The following is a 16281-nucleotide window of genomic DNA, read 5'->3' on the forward strand; positions in this document are numbered from 1 at the left end:
GCATGAGCAGTAACAAGTCTTCTTCTTGTGTTTTTTTTTTTTTTTTTTGGTGGTTGGCAACCAGCTTTTTGGTGCATTACCGCCACCATCTGGATTGGAGTGTGATTCAGTTTTTCCAAAATAATTTTTTCTATTGATTACCCTTAGCCAATACAATTTCCTTCCACATATTACATCTATATTACCATATAAACCTAGTCTGGTAAATACTAAATTGTATTACTCAACCCTGTGTCTTTCAAAAAGTTATAAACATATCTAAAGCACACATCACCCGTGCTCAACCTTATGTTCTTAATGTTAGTTTCCACTTGTTTTTCCTGTAACTGTGTGAATAATCTATTTCTTTCTGTGTGATATATTGGGCAGTACATTAATACATGTTCTACAGCCTTCTGGTTGTTATTACATTCACACATTTTATCTGTATGTTTATTGATCATGTGTAATGTATTACTGAGTGCTGTGTGATTAAATCTCATTCTTGTAAACTTGTCTTCTTCCTGTTTGCTTTTCCTTGTTTCCCTACCTCTTCTGACTTTGTTCTGTATGGTGTAGTATTGATGTCCTGTATTCCCATTAATCCATGTTGCCATTTTTTCAGTACTTTAGTTTTAACAATACTTTTGATTTCTGACTTGTTGTATTTGATGTTAATGTCTATTGTAGTTTGCTGTGCTGCTTGTTTTGCCAACTTGTCTGTCATTTCATTTCCACTGACCCCTATGGGTGCTGTTACCCACAACAATTAAATGATAACTCCTGATTTTATGAGATTATTTCCCAACTGTACTATTTCATAAATGATGTCCTGCCGTGACTCTGATACTAATTTGTCAGATATTTAAAAGATTCAACATTCTCCAAATTTTTACCTCCCGATCTCAATTTTAATTCCCCTCCCGTTTTCTTTTTGGTAAATAGCATTGCTTTCGTTTTTTGTTTTTTAAATTTTAAATACCCACTTCACTGTCCAATCCTGCACTGTATTTAATATCTGCTGCATTTTCTTCATTATAAATGTTATGTTTCTCCCTCTTTTCCAAATTGCACTATCATCTGCAAATAATGCTACTCCTGTATGATTTTCTATCTAGGTCCCATCAAACAGTATAGAAAACAAAAAAGGGCTTATGATGCCCTCTTGTGGTGTACCATTTTCAACATTGTAAGATTCCCATAAATATACCATTTATTTTTACAATTATGGATTTTTCTGAAAGGAATTCTTTAACCCATCTCAGTATACCTCCCTTAACTCCTAACTGGTTAAGTTTAATTAACACTACATCTCTCCACAACATGTCATAATCTTTCTCGATGTCTAAAAATACTGCTATAACTGATTCCCTGTTTACATGGGCTTTTTAAATATCATCTTCCAGCCTTAAAATTGTCCCTCTACCCATCCTAAATCCACTTTGATAATTTCCTGTCTTTTCTTTAGTTTTAACCCAGTAAACTAATCTGCCATTAATCATTATTTCCATCGTTTCCCCCATATGCGATGTCAAGGCTATCGGTCTATAACCAGTTGGCTATTTTGATATATAACCTCAACAGCACCTCCTTTCCTTTATCAGTTAGATCAGGGGTCACCAATCTCGGTCCTGGAGGGCCGGTGTCCGTGCAGGGTTTAGCTCCAACTTGCCTCAACACACCTGCCTGGATGTTTCAAGTATACCTAGTAAGACCTTGATTAGCTTGTTCAGGTGTGTTTGATTAGGGTTGGAGCTAAAATCTGCAGGACACCGGCCCTCCAGGAACAAGTTTGGTGACCTCTAAGTTAGATTTTCTAACATAGCACAACACATTTAATCTCTCCCTGGAGCAGTTTTCACAAGTTTCTTCAATGCCCTACTAAGCTCAGTCCCTGAGAAATTTAGATTTAATACCTAGTCCTCGTCATCTTTCCCTAAATCAAACTGATATCTTTTCCAAGTTTCCTCCCTCCCTCTTTTCTCCTCTTGGCTTAAATTGTCTGTGCTGTGTACTTTAACTAATGTCCTTGCTATCTGCTTTCTCTTTATTATTAAAAACAACCCTCTGCCCATCATCAGCATTGGATATCTATATTCTTTTCCATTTCCTGTCATTTTTTATCATTCCCCATACAAGCCTACACTCCTTTGGCTTTGTAAACCATGGAACAATTTTATTAATTATTTTAGGTTTAGATATAGGTATTGCCATGCTGCTGCTTCAATTATTCCACTGCTAACTCTTATGCACATACTTTCAACATCTAAACTATCCTCAATCTTTTGCAAAAGATCTTCACTGATTTCCCTACATTTTTCCCAATCTGCTATTTCTAAAATCCACTTCTCCTGTCTCACTCCAATTTCTTTTACATATTCTAGGGATGGAGGGATGATCGGGTGTCGCGGGGGCACTTCAGATCATTTTGGAAGGGCACTTTCTATCTAAGACTAAAAAGGGCATGTGCACTGCACAGGTTAAGCCCTATGTGTGCACGTGCCTGTCCTTGAGTGACTTTTACTTGCATTCTTTTTATTTACCTCACACTTCAGTATGCTGAACTGTGATATACATGTGATATATATATACACACACACACACACACACACACACACACACACATATACGTATATATATATATATATATATATATATATATATATATATATATATATTAATATCATTCATTTTCTTGTCGGCTTAGTACCTTTATTAACCCGGGGTCACACAGCGGAATGAACTGCCAACTTATCCGGCAAGTTTTTTAACACATTTACACACTACGGACAATTTAGCCTAATTCACCTGTACCGCATGTTTTTGGACTTTGGGGGAAACCGGAGCACCCGGAGGAAACCCACGCAAATGCAGGGAGAACATGCAAACTCCACACAGAAACGGCAACTGAGCCGAGGCTTGACCCAGCGGCCTTCTTGCTGTGAGGCGACAGCACTACCTACTGTGCCACTGCTTCACATATACATATATATATATATATATATATATATATATATATATATATATATATATATATATATATATATATATTATTTCTTTAAATAAATCTTCTTTTACTGTTTGAATTAAAGCTATTAAGAGCCGCAGCAGAGTCTGAATATGATCACTCTTTCAAGGTCTTCTTTTACCCATTGTAATCCTAAAAGTATACCTACAACTTCATCTGTGAATACAGAAAGTTTGTTATTATTTGTTTTTACATATTGTTATCTCAAACTCTATAGGATCTGCTCTCTCCACTCCATTCCTGGTTGTTGCTAGAAGGGATTCAGCTGCAGACGGAAGTAAACGAGAATGATTTATATTATTCAGTAAAACCCTTAATTGTATTTTATTAATGTATACCCCTACAAAACCTGAACCCAACCACCACAGTAATGTAAAAACTTCAATAATCGTTTTCCTTTACTCAACTGCAATGTAAAAATGTTTTGTAGTCTGACATGACATGATTTTCTTTCGTAATTTTTCTTTTTATTTTCCAACAATAAATAAATAAATAAAATAAATGTTTGTACAAATATACAATTCCAGAATAAAAAGCTGAACATAGGAACAAAATGTTTGGGCTCACAATGTGTAGTTTCATCCACATCTTTGGTTGTCTGATACAAATTTGTTAAATCCTAAAATATTGCTATAATCCTGGGCTAAAATACATGGTCTTTGATCATTTGTTTGACATGTTTACCAACAGCTGATTAATGGATGCTATTTCCCTCTGATGAAGTTCTGACAGATGATTTCAGGCACTTTCCTGCCTTGACTTCACCTGGATCAAACGTCAAACAAGGAACCAACAAGCGCAGAATCTGATCACACAAAACTTCAAATCGCATGGAGAACTTTAAAAAAGCAGTTTCAAATCAGACATGTTAGGAGTAAAATTAATGCTGCAAATTAAGTTTGCTGTGAGAAATAATTTCTTAATGCAGGTTCCTTAAGAAAATTAATTAATTAATTAATTAATGTTTCAGACTGGTTATTTACATTTACATTTAGTCATTTAGCATACACTTTTATCCAAAGCGACTTACAAATGAGGACAAGGAAGCAACTTACACAACTATAAGAGCAACAATGAATAAGTGCTATAGGCAAGTTTCAGGTCTGCAAAGTCTAAGGAGGAAAGTATTAGTAAATTTATTTATTTTTATTTTTTTTTTGGGGTTCAGTTAGTGTGATATCCAGAGAGGCAATTGCAGATTAGGAAGTGGAGACTAAATAGTTGAGTTTTTAGTCGTTTCTTGAAAATAGCGAGTGACTCTGCTGTTCTGATGCAGTTAGGGAGTTCATTCCACCAACTGGGCAGATTGAGCGTGAGCGTGAGCGAAAGTGATTTCTTCCCTCTTTGGGATGGAACCATGAGGCGACGTTCATTCACAGAACGCAAGTTTCTGGAGGGCACATAGATCTGCAGAAGTGAGAGTAGATAAGAAGGAGCAAGGCCAGAAGTCACTTTGTAGGCAAACATCAGAGCTTTGAATTTGATGCGAGCAGCAACTGGCAGCCAGTGCAAACGGACTAGCAGCAGAGTGACATGTGCTCGTTTAGGTTCATTAAAGACCACTCGTGCTGCTGCGTTCTGGAGCAGTTGAAGAGGCTTGATAGAGTTAGCTGGGAGCCCGGCTAGTAGAGAGTTGCAGTAATCCAGTTTGGAGAGAACAAGAGCTTGAACAAGGAGTTGAGCTACATGTTCAGATAAGAAGGGTCGGATCTTTCTGATGTTATAGAGTGCGAATCTGCACGATCGAGCAGTTCTAGAAATGTGGTCAGAGAAGTTTAGTTGGTCATCAATCGTTACTCCAAGGCTTTTCACCATTTTGGATGCAGTAATGGTTGCCCCATCCATCTGGATTGATAAGTTATGGGGTAGAGTCGAGTTGGCAGAAACTACAAGCATTTCCGTTTTTGTGAGGTTCAGCTGAAGATGATGATTTTTAATCCAGTGTGAAATATCCAACAGGCAGGCTGAGATGCGAGCTGGAACCGAGGGATCATCAGGATGAAAAGAGAGGTATAGCTGGGTATCATCAGCATAGTAGTGGTAGGAGAATCCATGTCTCTGAATGACTGGTCCTAGAGATGACGTGTAGACGGAGAAGTGGCCCAAGAACAGAGCCTTGAGGTACCCCAGTGTTTAGATGCTGTAGGTTGGACAACTCTCCCCTCACCCTCACCTCTCTTATGTTAAACTGCATGTGTTTGGCACATCTGGATTGTCAATTTGTCATACAGTCTGACATTTTGACAATTGAAAACTCAAAGTTTGCCATTGCAATAATTTTTGTCAAGTCTGACAAGCTACAATCATAAAAAAATTCGTAAAAAATAAAAAAAATAAACCTTTAAAATCATAAGATAACACATCATGCATGCAAATGAGATTTTATGCATGCTTATCACAACTGTTATAAAGTGCCATTTGCCCAGTTATGACAGTTTAAATGCAAAGATGCCATTTGGTATGTTTCCATCCAAAAATGCGAATTAACTTTATGCGCAAACACTGGATTAGCGCATAAACGACGAAGATTGAAGGCGAGACACAGAGCACAGACGCTTTTGACAGTTCTTGAAGTCATTAATAATATAATAACACTAATACTGAAATGTTTAAGGCATTTTAGAATGACTAAAACAGCATTTCAGCCTGCTAGCTTGACCATTTACACACATTTTTATCATCACATGATCTCTTATAAAAAAAAAAAAATTAATCACGTCCTTTTTTAATGCTCATACTGGAATTTGTTCAGTAAAGTGTTTTCATTGTAGTTCATGCTCATCTTTTCTTACAGAACAATACGTTTATCCTACTAAATACCTATTTTTTATGTGTATTTTCAAAATTGATGCTCATCATTCCATCAACCATTTTTTATCCGTATATCAAAAATGCACATAAACATAGGTGGATAAGAAACATAGCTATAGTTTGTTGAAAAACTTGACATAAACAAACACATCGCAACCAGTCGTCATCTTTGTCATGGCAGCTTGACATTACCAGGACAACATAACACTTCATAAAGTCATAATCAGTCATAAACATGATTGTTATGAAGCCATTGTAAAGGTCATGAATTTTAAAACACACTGCCATTAATATTTTTTTTAACCTTAACTACAGTGGTACAAACTGAATGTCATTATAATGTCATTAAATATTAATGATGCTCTTAAATTTTTTTTTTAATTATGACAGAGCAATGCCACTTAATGAGACATTTTATTGACATAGTTTGTTCCACAGAAAATTTATCAGAAAAATAATTATGACACAATTAAAATGTCTCATATTTATGTCACGTTGTCATAATATCACCTTTGCATTTAAAATTATATAACTGAACAAATGACACGTAATAACAGTTATCATAAATCTCATTCACATTCATAACTTGTCACTATTGTAAACGTTTCATTTCAGTCGTATAAACACCCCTTCGTTAAAGTGCTACCTATAAAACCTTGATGTTTTTCTTCCACTTGTTGAAGAACAATTATGTAAGCAAAACTGACCAGTGAATGACAGTGTTTTGATTGTGTTGTGCTTTGGATTAGTGTGGTTAAAAACTTTCTGAAAATTGTCAAACGGAAATCCTGCATGTTCAAGTTTTCATTAGCTTTAAGGATAGGATACCAGAGGATCTTAGAGTCCCAGAGGCGAATGAGACTATGGATTAGCAGCTGCTTGTGGTTCTGCAATCTACTCGGGGGATGTGTTTCCTTGTAAAGGCTCCTGTAAGACATCAAAAGCACGAATGATTCAGTCACACAAACAAGCAAACAAATCACAGATAGAGCTTAGATAGAGATTTTTTTATTTTTTGCAGAGGGTATTGTGGTCTTATATCCTGTCTTTTTTATATGTTTAGCAATAACATGATACTTGCAAATGATCAATTAAATATGTGAAATTATGTTAAGTAATAAAGGACTAAACTCTTTTATTGTTGAGAGTACTTGTATCCTGCTCCCTGTTATGGATTATTTGCATGTTTGTATTGTTTAGCATGGATCAAGTATTGAAATTCTGCTTATAACTAAAAGTCCAGTGCCACTTACTCAAGGTCAGAAAATTATTTATACATACATAATTAAATTAATAGCTACATTGAACAAATTGATCATGAAGCTGTTTGTCATTCTAAAGTAACAAAAAAAAGAGATGTCAGATTATTGTCTGTGATTCTGTGTACTGTTTCTAAATAAACTGGTAAAACGCAGAGAGATTTAATGCATGCAGTTTCTCACCTGTTCATTAATGTCAGCTGCTCTCCCTTTTGTATGAACAATAACAAACATAACATCATTAGTTTCTTTGTGCAGTTGAAAAATGAATATTTTTAGAACTATTGAAGATTATTTACATATGATGAATCTCATATTTCCAGTCAGATAACACCCACCTTTCCTTCTTGGTTGGTGTCTGTGAATGTAAATCACAGCAGCAACAGCAGCACCAATGACCAGCAGAACAGCAACACATATTCCGGCTACAGCACCAGCAGACAGACCTGAATCTGAAACAGTGAGAGACAGACATTCGTTATTGCTAGATATTGACTGACACTCCATCCAGTACGGCTGATATCAATTTTAAATACATAAGCATAAATCAGTTTGCTTTGTGTTAAAGTGAAAGAGGAATTACAAATTAACTTTCAATTTAGATCACTTTTTTATCTCATAATCTTATCATCTTCTCTGGGGTTTGTGATGGTCAGAGCTTAAACAAAACATGCTATTTCAAGTTAACTAATAGCCAATAATAAAGGTATTCAATATTTTTATATAGACAGATTCAGATCCCCCCCCAAAAAACTGAAGAAACTGAACCGGTTGCTCAAAAAGGCAGACACATCAGGTGTTAGATATTAGATTATTTACCAGATATATAATAGCTTATGAAATACTATTAACCGTTACTTATGATCAAGGAAATTATTCATTCAGTTGAAAAGAATACTATTTAAAAACAATATTTAGTTTTTACTTTTGAATCAACAATACAAACAGAGAAACAACATACAACAGTGTTATCTTATGGAAAGGAAGTAACTTTTTATATTTATTATGAATGTTTATACATTCAAGAGCACTGGAGAAAAAATAAACACAATAGGGAACATATTTAAACTGTTGAAATTACAAACATCTAAAAAGCAAATGATTTTATTTTGCTGGTTGAGGTCCAGATACAGTATCAGCAGATAAATAACTTGACTGTTTTCAGCAGCAACATTATGAGAACTGGATATAAGAGAAATGGAGAGATTTAATATGTGGGGAAAATTTTAGAATAACTTTTAGTTCATAAAACAGACATTTTGTTCATCTAAAGTACATTCAAAATTGTTATTTTTATTATTATATCAGAGAAAATAGGCAGATTGCATGTCAGAAAATAGGTCTGGTCTGCTACAATTATTAGCAGAAAGAAGACTTGTTTGACATTTTCTGGATTATATGTTCTGTCCCTAAATGTACAGTTATGATTTCTACTTTTTAATTCTCATCAAAGGTATGCAAAACAACCCAGATATCATTTCCACTGATAAACTGAAATATGGTATGTGATGTTATAAATCCTCTTTAAAATAAGCATATGATAAAATAAAAAAATTAAAAAATAATTTTTATTACCAGGAGTTTTTTCCACCTCTTGTTTGGCAGGAGCAGAAACACCTGAAACAAAAACCAACAAATAACTGAAGGATATTTTTTGGAGAGAAAACTCAACAGGTGTCTTGTATCTATTAATCATAATACAAAAGAATAATAGTAATAATAATAATAATAATAATAATGATAATAATAAAATTATAATAATAACAATAAATATTATAAACACCTCAAAGACACATTTAATTGTAAAGCCAAATGAAGTAAGTCCACAATTTCACTTAAACAATATGTCCTGGAGAACAAAACCCTGAATTATGTTATTATGACAGATGTTAAATTAAAGGCTGAGATAAATGATCCTGCAACTTAGAGACAGTAGATCAATTATTCTGTTCCGTTTAAGGATGGCTAAAGAGAAAAACAGCTCTGAATGTCACTGTTATAATAAACATGTCATGAAGTGATTTAAACATGTTTCAATAAGGAGGTTCAAACGACCTCTTAGTTTAAACTTGAACTCTGAGTTGACTTACCAAGAGATAAAAAACTCAACTTTAGGTCAATTAAATTTGAGTAGACCAACTCAAAGAGTTAAGAGCACACACCGCAACTAAAAAAAAGGCATTATCAATGGAGTGCAGATATCAAGAGTCACTGTGGCAACATCTGAAAAAAGAAATCCGCATTATTTTCTCTAGCTGAACTTGACCATATATATATTCTCTGTTTCGTTGATATAGTGGTGTTGCTTTAAAAAATACAATAAAATAAATATATATATACACTAACTATATCAACGAAACAGAGAATTAGCGTGGGAAAATATAACTGCTCAAGTTAATGCACAAGTTTACATTTAAAATATTTAAAAGTATTTAAATATTTGAGTATAATAAAAAAGTAATGTAATATGTGATGTTTATTAAAGAAAATACAATCATATTTAAAAAATGGAAGGAGACCAACAGAAACTTACCGTACGTTCACACCGAAAGCGGCGAGAGCGTCCAAGGTCGCTCTGGCCGCCCTGGCGACAACGCTGTCTGCCTTCAGCTCCGGCGGCGAGAGCGTCAAAACTCGCTACATTGATCTCGTACTTAAAGGAGCCGTTGCAGCATTATCAGTTACATTCCTGCATAAGACAAGTTTTTAGCGTGAAAATGTTGCGCACTTCTTATCAAATTCATACAACAATGGAAGATCAAGTTGCATGTGGTGTGGCTTTGCTTTATTTTTCAAATATGTGTCCATATGTCTGAAATATCCTGAAGCAGCAGTACTGTTCTGTACTGTCACATCGCGTGAGATTCCCGCTTTTTAAAGATAAATTTATATAACATTAATGAACATCAGTAACTCGCCAGTAACTTATTTAATGTATGTTCCTGTAAGAAAACATTGTAAATAATTGGAAATCCGGCGACCGCAATAATCAAACCCTTGGGAACAACTGTGGTCGGAACCAAAGTTCACAGGTCTGTGTTCCCTGAACTACTATCAAGCGGTGGACGTCTTTATTCTGATTGCTTGCCGCCGAACCGCGTCATAGCTCATTACCATAAAGTTGACTTCATTTCAACTCTCCTCGACGCTCACGCCGGCGAAGACGCGCCGCGCTGCTCCTCGCCGCTTATCATCGCCTATCGCCGCCGGCTCTCATTGAAAATGAATGACTTCCGGCTACTTTGACGCTCTCGCCGCTTTTGGTGTGAACGTACGGTTAGAGTTTAGAGAATAAAACCTGTTCCTGACCATGTTGGGTTAACAGAGTAAGTTACCATGGTTAACAGAGTTAAAGTTACCTCTGTTTCAGAAACAGGCTTGCCTTACCCTGCTTTTTTCCAGTTTGACAAACCTGCCATTTTGAAGTGGTCATTTCAGGGTTAAAATATTCTGAGTTTTCACTTAACCTCCTTTTTGAAACGGGGCCCTGCTTTTTATACTCACTATAGACAGTGACACTGAAGATCTTTTCATGGTCACCACCAGTGCTGATAATGACCTCTAGTGTATATTCTCCAGAGTCTGTGTTTCTGATGTCCATGATGGTCAGATTTCCAGTCTGATGATCCAGCTTCAGTCTGTCTCTGAATCCCTCAGTGCCTTCATTACACTGAACATCTGTACAGCTCTTACCATTAGATAAATCAATATCAGCTATTCGAGTGCTTTTAAAATACCATCTAATCTTATATTGATTGGTGATTTTGAAATCATTGTGTAGAGTGACTGAATCTCCCTTCTTCACAGACACTGACACGACATCTGAACCAGCACAGAGAACACCTGGAAAACAAATAAACAGTTAGTCAGAATTCAATCAAGGATAATAGGACAAATTATACAACAAAGCACTGTGAATATATGTGTGATTGTTGGACACATGAACCAATTTGCTCAATCAAACTTACTGAAGAATTAATTTAATTGGGAGTGAAACAATTCTCAGACCAGCAGATCATCCCAAAAACAAAGGCTTAAATTCTTAAAATTTTATGAAGCAGGGGCAGCCATGGCGACTATTGGTTAAGAGAGTTTAATTGTCATGGAAAGGTTTCATTTTCAAATGTTTCATTTTCTTTGGGTCACTAAAATGGCTCAGGTTACTCTCATAAGGCAACATTTGACAACATGTAAAAAATGTGCTAATTCGACACAAATAAAATTGAATATACCTCTACAATCTTCCAAACAGATATGATCACATGATGAAATATAGGCTGTAGTCAAAGTGTTTTTCTTACATTGAAGATGCTTAAAGCACAGTTTGTTTCATATTTTTATTCTATTGTATTAATTTCTCTTTATTTTGCAGGGAGGAAAATAACTGCATATATGCAGTTGAAGACAGAATTATTAGCCCCCCTAAATATTAGCAGCCCTTTTCCTCCCTATTTTTTGTTTAATGGAAAGATGATTTGTACTTATTTCTGAACATAACAGTTTTAATCACTCATTTTTAAAAACTGATTTCTTTTCTCTTTGCTATGATGACAGTGCATGGTATTTTACTAGATATTTTTCAAACTACAAGCATTCAGATTCAAAGTGCAATTCAAAGGCTTAACTAGGGTAATTGGGGTAAAGTTAGGGTAATTAGGCAAGTCATTTTATAACAGTAGTTTCTTCTGCAGACAATAAAAAAAATATTGCTTAAAGGGGCTTATAATATTGACCTTAAAATGGGTTTCAAAATATTTAAACCTGCTTTTATTCTAGCCAATATAAAACAAATAAGCCTTTCTTCAGAAGAAAAAATATTAGAGGACATACTGTTAAAATGCCTTGCTGTTAAACATCATTTGGAAAATATTTATAAAAAAAAAATTGTGAGGAACGCTAATAATTTTGACTTTAACTGATAATCGCTTTGAATGATCGTGGTCATGATTTTTCCCAAAATCGAGCAGCCCTAGTATTTAAGACATTGGTCACCGATTTTGAGCAAAAGGTGCAATATTATTGTTATACATGGAATTCTGTCAAGCCTAAAACAGCTCTACAAGGTTGGTTTTAGGTTTGATATTTGCTGGACAATCGCACACGCAGTTTTAGGGATCATCTGCAAATTACATAGAAGGAATCAAAACGCACAGTGAAGCAAAGAAGAAAAAAGCATTTCTAGAAAATTCCAGTAAATGGTTAGAGGCCAGAATGATTTACTACAGGTAGCAAGGCTACTATACCAATAACTATACGGTACATACAAGGCAGAAATAGGCAATATCTCTTGTCATAAGCATACAGTACACATCAGCTTAAGCACCTTAATGTTATTTTCTCAAATTCCCCCTTCATTTATGCATACATCACACAAATATATAAAAAAAACATATTTACAATAGTTTACCTAGAGCTTCTTATTCTGATGTGTGCTCACATTCCTAGAGACTAATCTGACTTACTAGAGGTCAGAGTTTCCCATATTTCCATTCATATTTGTACAGTATATTAAAGAACACTTACAGTAATTCACCCAACTGTATTTATTTATTTATTTTATTTATATTTTTCATTTAAAAGTTTGTAGCACATCCCCAGAAGCCAGACAGTCTTGCTATAAGTGAGATTTATTTTTAAAAAATTATTAATATAAATATACAGCATGCAAATATTTTTGAAAAATATTTACAGTAAATCACCCTACTGTAATTTTAAGATTTTAAAGGGTGTAGTATATTCACAGAGGCATCACTGACTTACTACAGGTGAGAATTTACCCATATCTCCAAAGATCTCTTTAAAATTAATATTTTCTACAAGATACTTTACAGTCAATACCAGAGTCATAGAGTAGAAAATACCAAAGCCAAAACTGAAACTAATCTAACAAAAAAGTAGGTCGCAATCCAGAAAAGAATACACCCACAATGTAAATGTTTGGGGAAATCATGTAACAAAATATTAACAAAGATGAAAAATCAAAAGAAACAAAAAAGTATACTACATTTTTTATAATTTTGTAGTGTCTTTTTTTGGCAATATAGAAGCAATGAAGCTCTTCATTTGAACTCTAATAACATCTTATCAATATGTTCTTCCCTCTCTCTCACAGAACCTTGGTGCTTTTTTCAACCTGACACACAAGACTTGTTCAAACAGTAATTTGTCTTTAAAATCTAGAATTGATTTCTTTTTATTATCCTCATTAGCCTTACAATTTGTTAAAGACAAAACTCATTCGTTTGCACACCTCACTGATCACAACCAATTAATATTAAAATTAGGTTGTCATAAGGAGAATCCAAAGTTACGTGGTTATTGGAAATTTAATAACTGTCTCTTAAAGGATGACGTTTTTAATAACAATACAAAATACCTAATTAAGTATGTATTTTTACATAAAATGCTAATTTGGTACATGAATAAAAAAGATTTTTTTTTTTGGTCAATGCTATTGAAATGCTTTATAGAGATATAAGTAGTTTTGTTTTAATTAGCTTCAGCACCTTCAAAAGATTTTCTATTAACCGCAGTGAGACAGGGTTGCTCTTTCTTACCTTTTTTATTTATTTCAGTAACAGAATTGCTACTGCTAAATATTATATATGAACCTAACCTAGAAGGTTTATCGATTTGTGAAAGAGAAATTAAAATCTCCCAGTTGTCCGATGACACTGCCTTATTTTTAAAAGATGTCAGCTGTAAGTATAAGGGCTGTAAGTATAATTTAAGAATTTTCATGTGCTTCTGGATTGAATGTGTCCAAATGTGAAATTATGATGATTCATGAAACTAATGACTCCCTATTAAAAGGTATTTTAGTAAAAGAGAATGTAAAGTATTTAGGTATATATTTAACAAAAAATATAGCGGCTAGACAACAGCTTAACTTTTCTGGTAGACTTAAAAAACTCATAGTATTTTTAATATTTGTCTCCGAAGAGACATTTCCCTTTATGGGAGGGTTCTTTTGACCAAAGTAGAAGGTTTGTCTCGTTTGGTATATCCTTCATTTTCTCTTTCTGTTAGTATCCCTACCGCTAAAGAAGTTAACAAAATATTTCTAAACGTTATTTAGAAGAATAAATACCATTTATCAAACTTAAGAAAACAGTTCTAGCAAATAGTAGAAAAGAGGGTGGACTTGAAATGTTAGACTTTGAGGACATAATAAACACTTTTAGAATTAATTGGATTAAAAGATGATTAAAATACCCCAACTCTTTATGGGTTTTTAATTCCAAATTATATATATATATATTTTAAATTAGAGGTCTTCCATTTATTTTAAAATGTAATTATCTATCTAATAAATTGCCAATTGTACTGTCAAAATTTCACCAGCAGGTTCTTCTTTCCTGGAAATTGTGTTATTGCCACAATTTCTCACCTCATAAATGCATTTTACGGAACAACCTTAATATTAGAATTAGAAATAAATCAATTTTTCTATGCACATAGTTTACAGGCATATAATTGGGATTCTCTCAACTTTTGATAAGTCAGGCAACTTCTTTTCTTATGAACAATTTATGTCTAATAATAATTTTCCATTACCTTTTAAGGAATTTAATGCTGTGCAAAAAGCAATTCCTTTAGGGCTAGCTAAACCTATAAAATCTCATTTAATTTTTAATAAAAATGTTATTAAAGAGCCAGAGCTCAACTTAAATGGAATTAGTCTATTTGACAACAAAAATTATAATGTAATGTAATGTAATGTAACGTGTATTTATATAGCGCATTTATTGTATAATATTATATAATTACATATAATAATTACATTCCACAAATTTTCTAAAATAAAAATAGCCTGGCTATTACCTCATAAGTACTGCTTTCCCAATAAGACAAAAAGAGGTTCATTTTAAAATTCTTCATAAAACATATCCAGTGAATAGTATTTTGGCTAAGTATATAGAGGTTGATAGTTCATGCTCATTTTATAAAACTTAAGATGAAACCTTGATTCACATATTTTTTTATCAGTGTGAAAACAAAAAGCTTCTGGAATAGCTTATATCTTCATAGGTAATTACATTGCTTCTTCCAGAGCCTTTCAACTACAACATGTTATTTGTAATTATAAAGGTAAAATTGATATATCAGAGAACTACATTATTAACTTTTTTTATTTTGTATGGAAAATATTTCATTCACAAACAAATTCTCAAATTCGCAGCCTTACATTTCACATTTTTTATTTAAATTGACGTTTTTATTAAATCTCTTAGACTGGTTAAAACAAGAAAAGTGATTCTTGGATTATTATGATAATTATTTTGGAAATATCACGGACACATAAGACATTCTTTCCGCTTGCTGTATTTGTGTTAATTATACATCCGTTAAATTTTGTTAATTTTTTCTTTCGTTTCTTTTTTTACAGTTTTATATGCGTTTATAATATTATTTAACCTGACCTGTTCATTTATTATCATTGTTACTATCATTGCTTTTTGTGTGTAAGATTGGATTTTGTATGTTGTCAATAAAACAACCATAGTCATAAAAAAAGAGAACAACAAAAAGTTCTTACCTGATGCAAACACTGTGAGTGTTACCATTTTCATTGTCACTTTCAAAGTCATTGTCTTCTTAAGTAAAAAAAATGAAGAAAAAAACGAAGCAGATTGCGTGAAAGACTAAGACAAGTGAAAGTTCTTCAAACAAGCGTTTTCAGTGTGCTTTTTCTGCCGTAACATTACAAAGGCGCGAAAAAATATTTCTCTCGTATCTGAGAGTCTCCAAAAACCTTCACTAACACCAAAATAAAGTAGTTAGTCGCCTTTTTGAACATGTGACGCTAGGTGGTTCTGAAAAGTTCCTATGTTGCAACACCGGACTAGCCTCTCACGCATGAGCAGTGCGACCGGGACGTTCCATTTTTCGTGGGGAACTCCGGTTTTGAAATCTTAACAGATTTTACAACAGATGATAGAAAATGCACAAAAAGATATATGAATATAGGTTTCTATTCATTTATCGGGTGCCCTAAATCCCCGGGCCCCAAAGCGGCTGCTTCCCTCGCTTAATGGTTAAGTCCACCCCTGCATGCCTGGACTAGATTTCATCGTGTGGTGTCACACATAGATATATATACTAGATACCGCATAGGGACCCTGAGCATGCGTCAATAGCGCCGCCACATTGGTACAGTGCTCCCAGCACAAATGTCATTCAACCGCACTAGTCAAGACGAGG

At 33.9% G+C, this 16281-nt stretch overlaps 1 protein-coding gene across 1 annotated transcript; it reads right to left on the reverse strand.

The window, feature by feature from the left end:
• Positions 1-3452: 3452 nt before the first annotated feature.
• On the reverse strand, positions 3453-15845 carry ceacam3 (CEA cell adhesion molecule 3). The gene is made up of 6 exons (XM_087303880.1): positions 15617-15845; positions 10582-10920; positions 8653-8694; positions 7416-7529; positions 7261-7286; positions 3453-6745 (listed from the first exon to the last, which is right to left on the reverse strand). The coding sequence occupies exons 1-6, from the start codon at positions 15666-15668 to the stop codon at positions 6713-6715; spliced, it is 606 nt and encodes a 201-aa protein (XP_087160006.1). The 5' UTR covers positions 15669-15845; the 3' UTR covers positions 3453-6712.
• Positions 15846-16281: the final 436 nt, after the last annotated feature.

This window comes from Danio rerio, chromosome 22 (genome assembly GCF_052040795.2).
Source record: "Danio rerio strain M-AB ecotype USA chromosome 22, GRCz13ab, whole genome shotgun sequence".
Taxonomy (NCBI): Eukaryota; Metazoa; Chordata; class Actinopteri; order Cypriniformes; family Danionidae; genus Danio; species Danio rerio.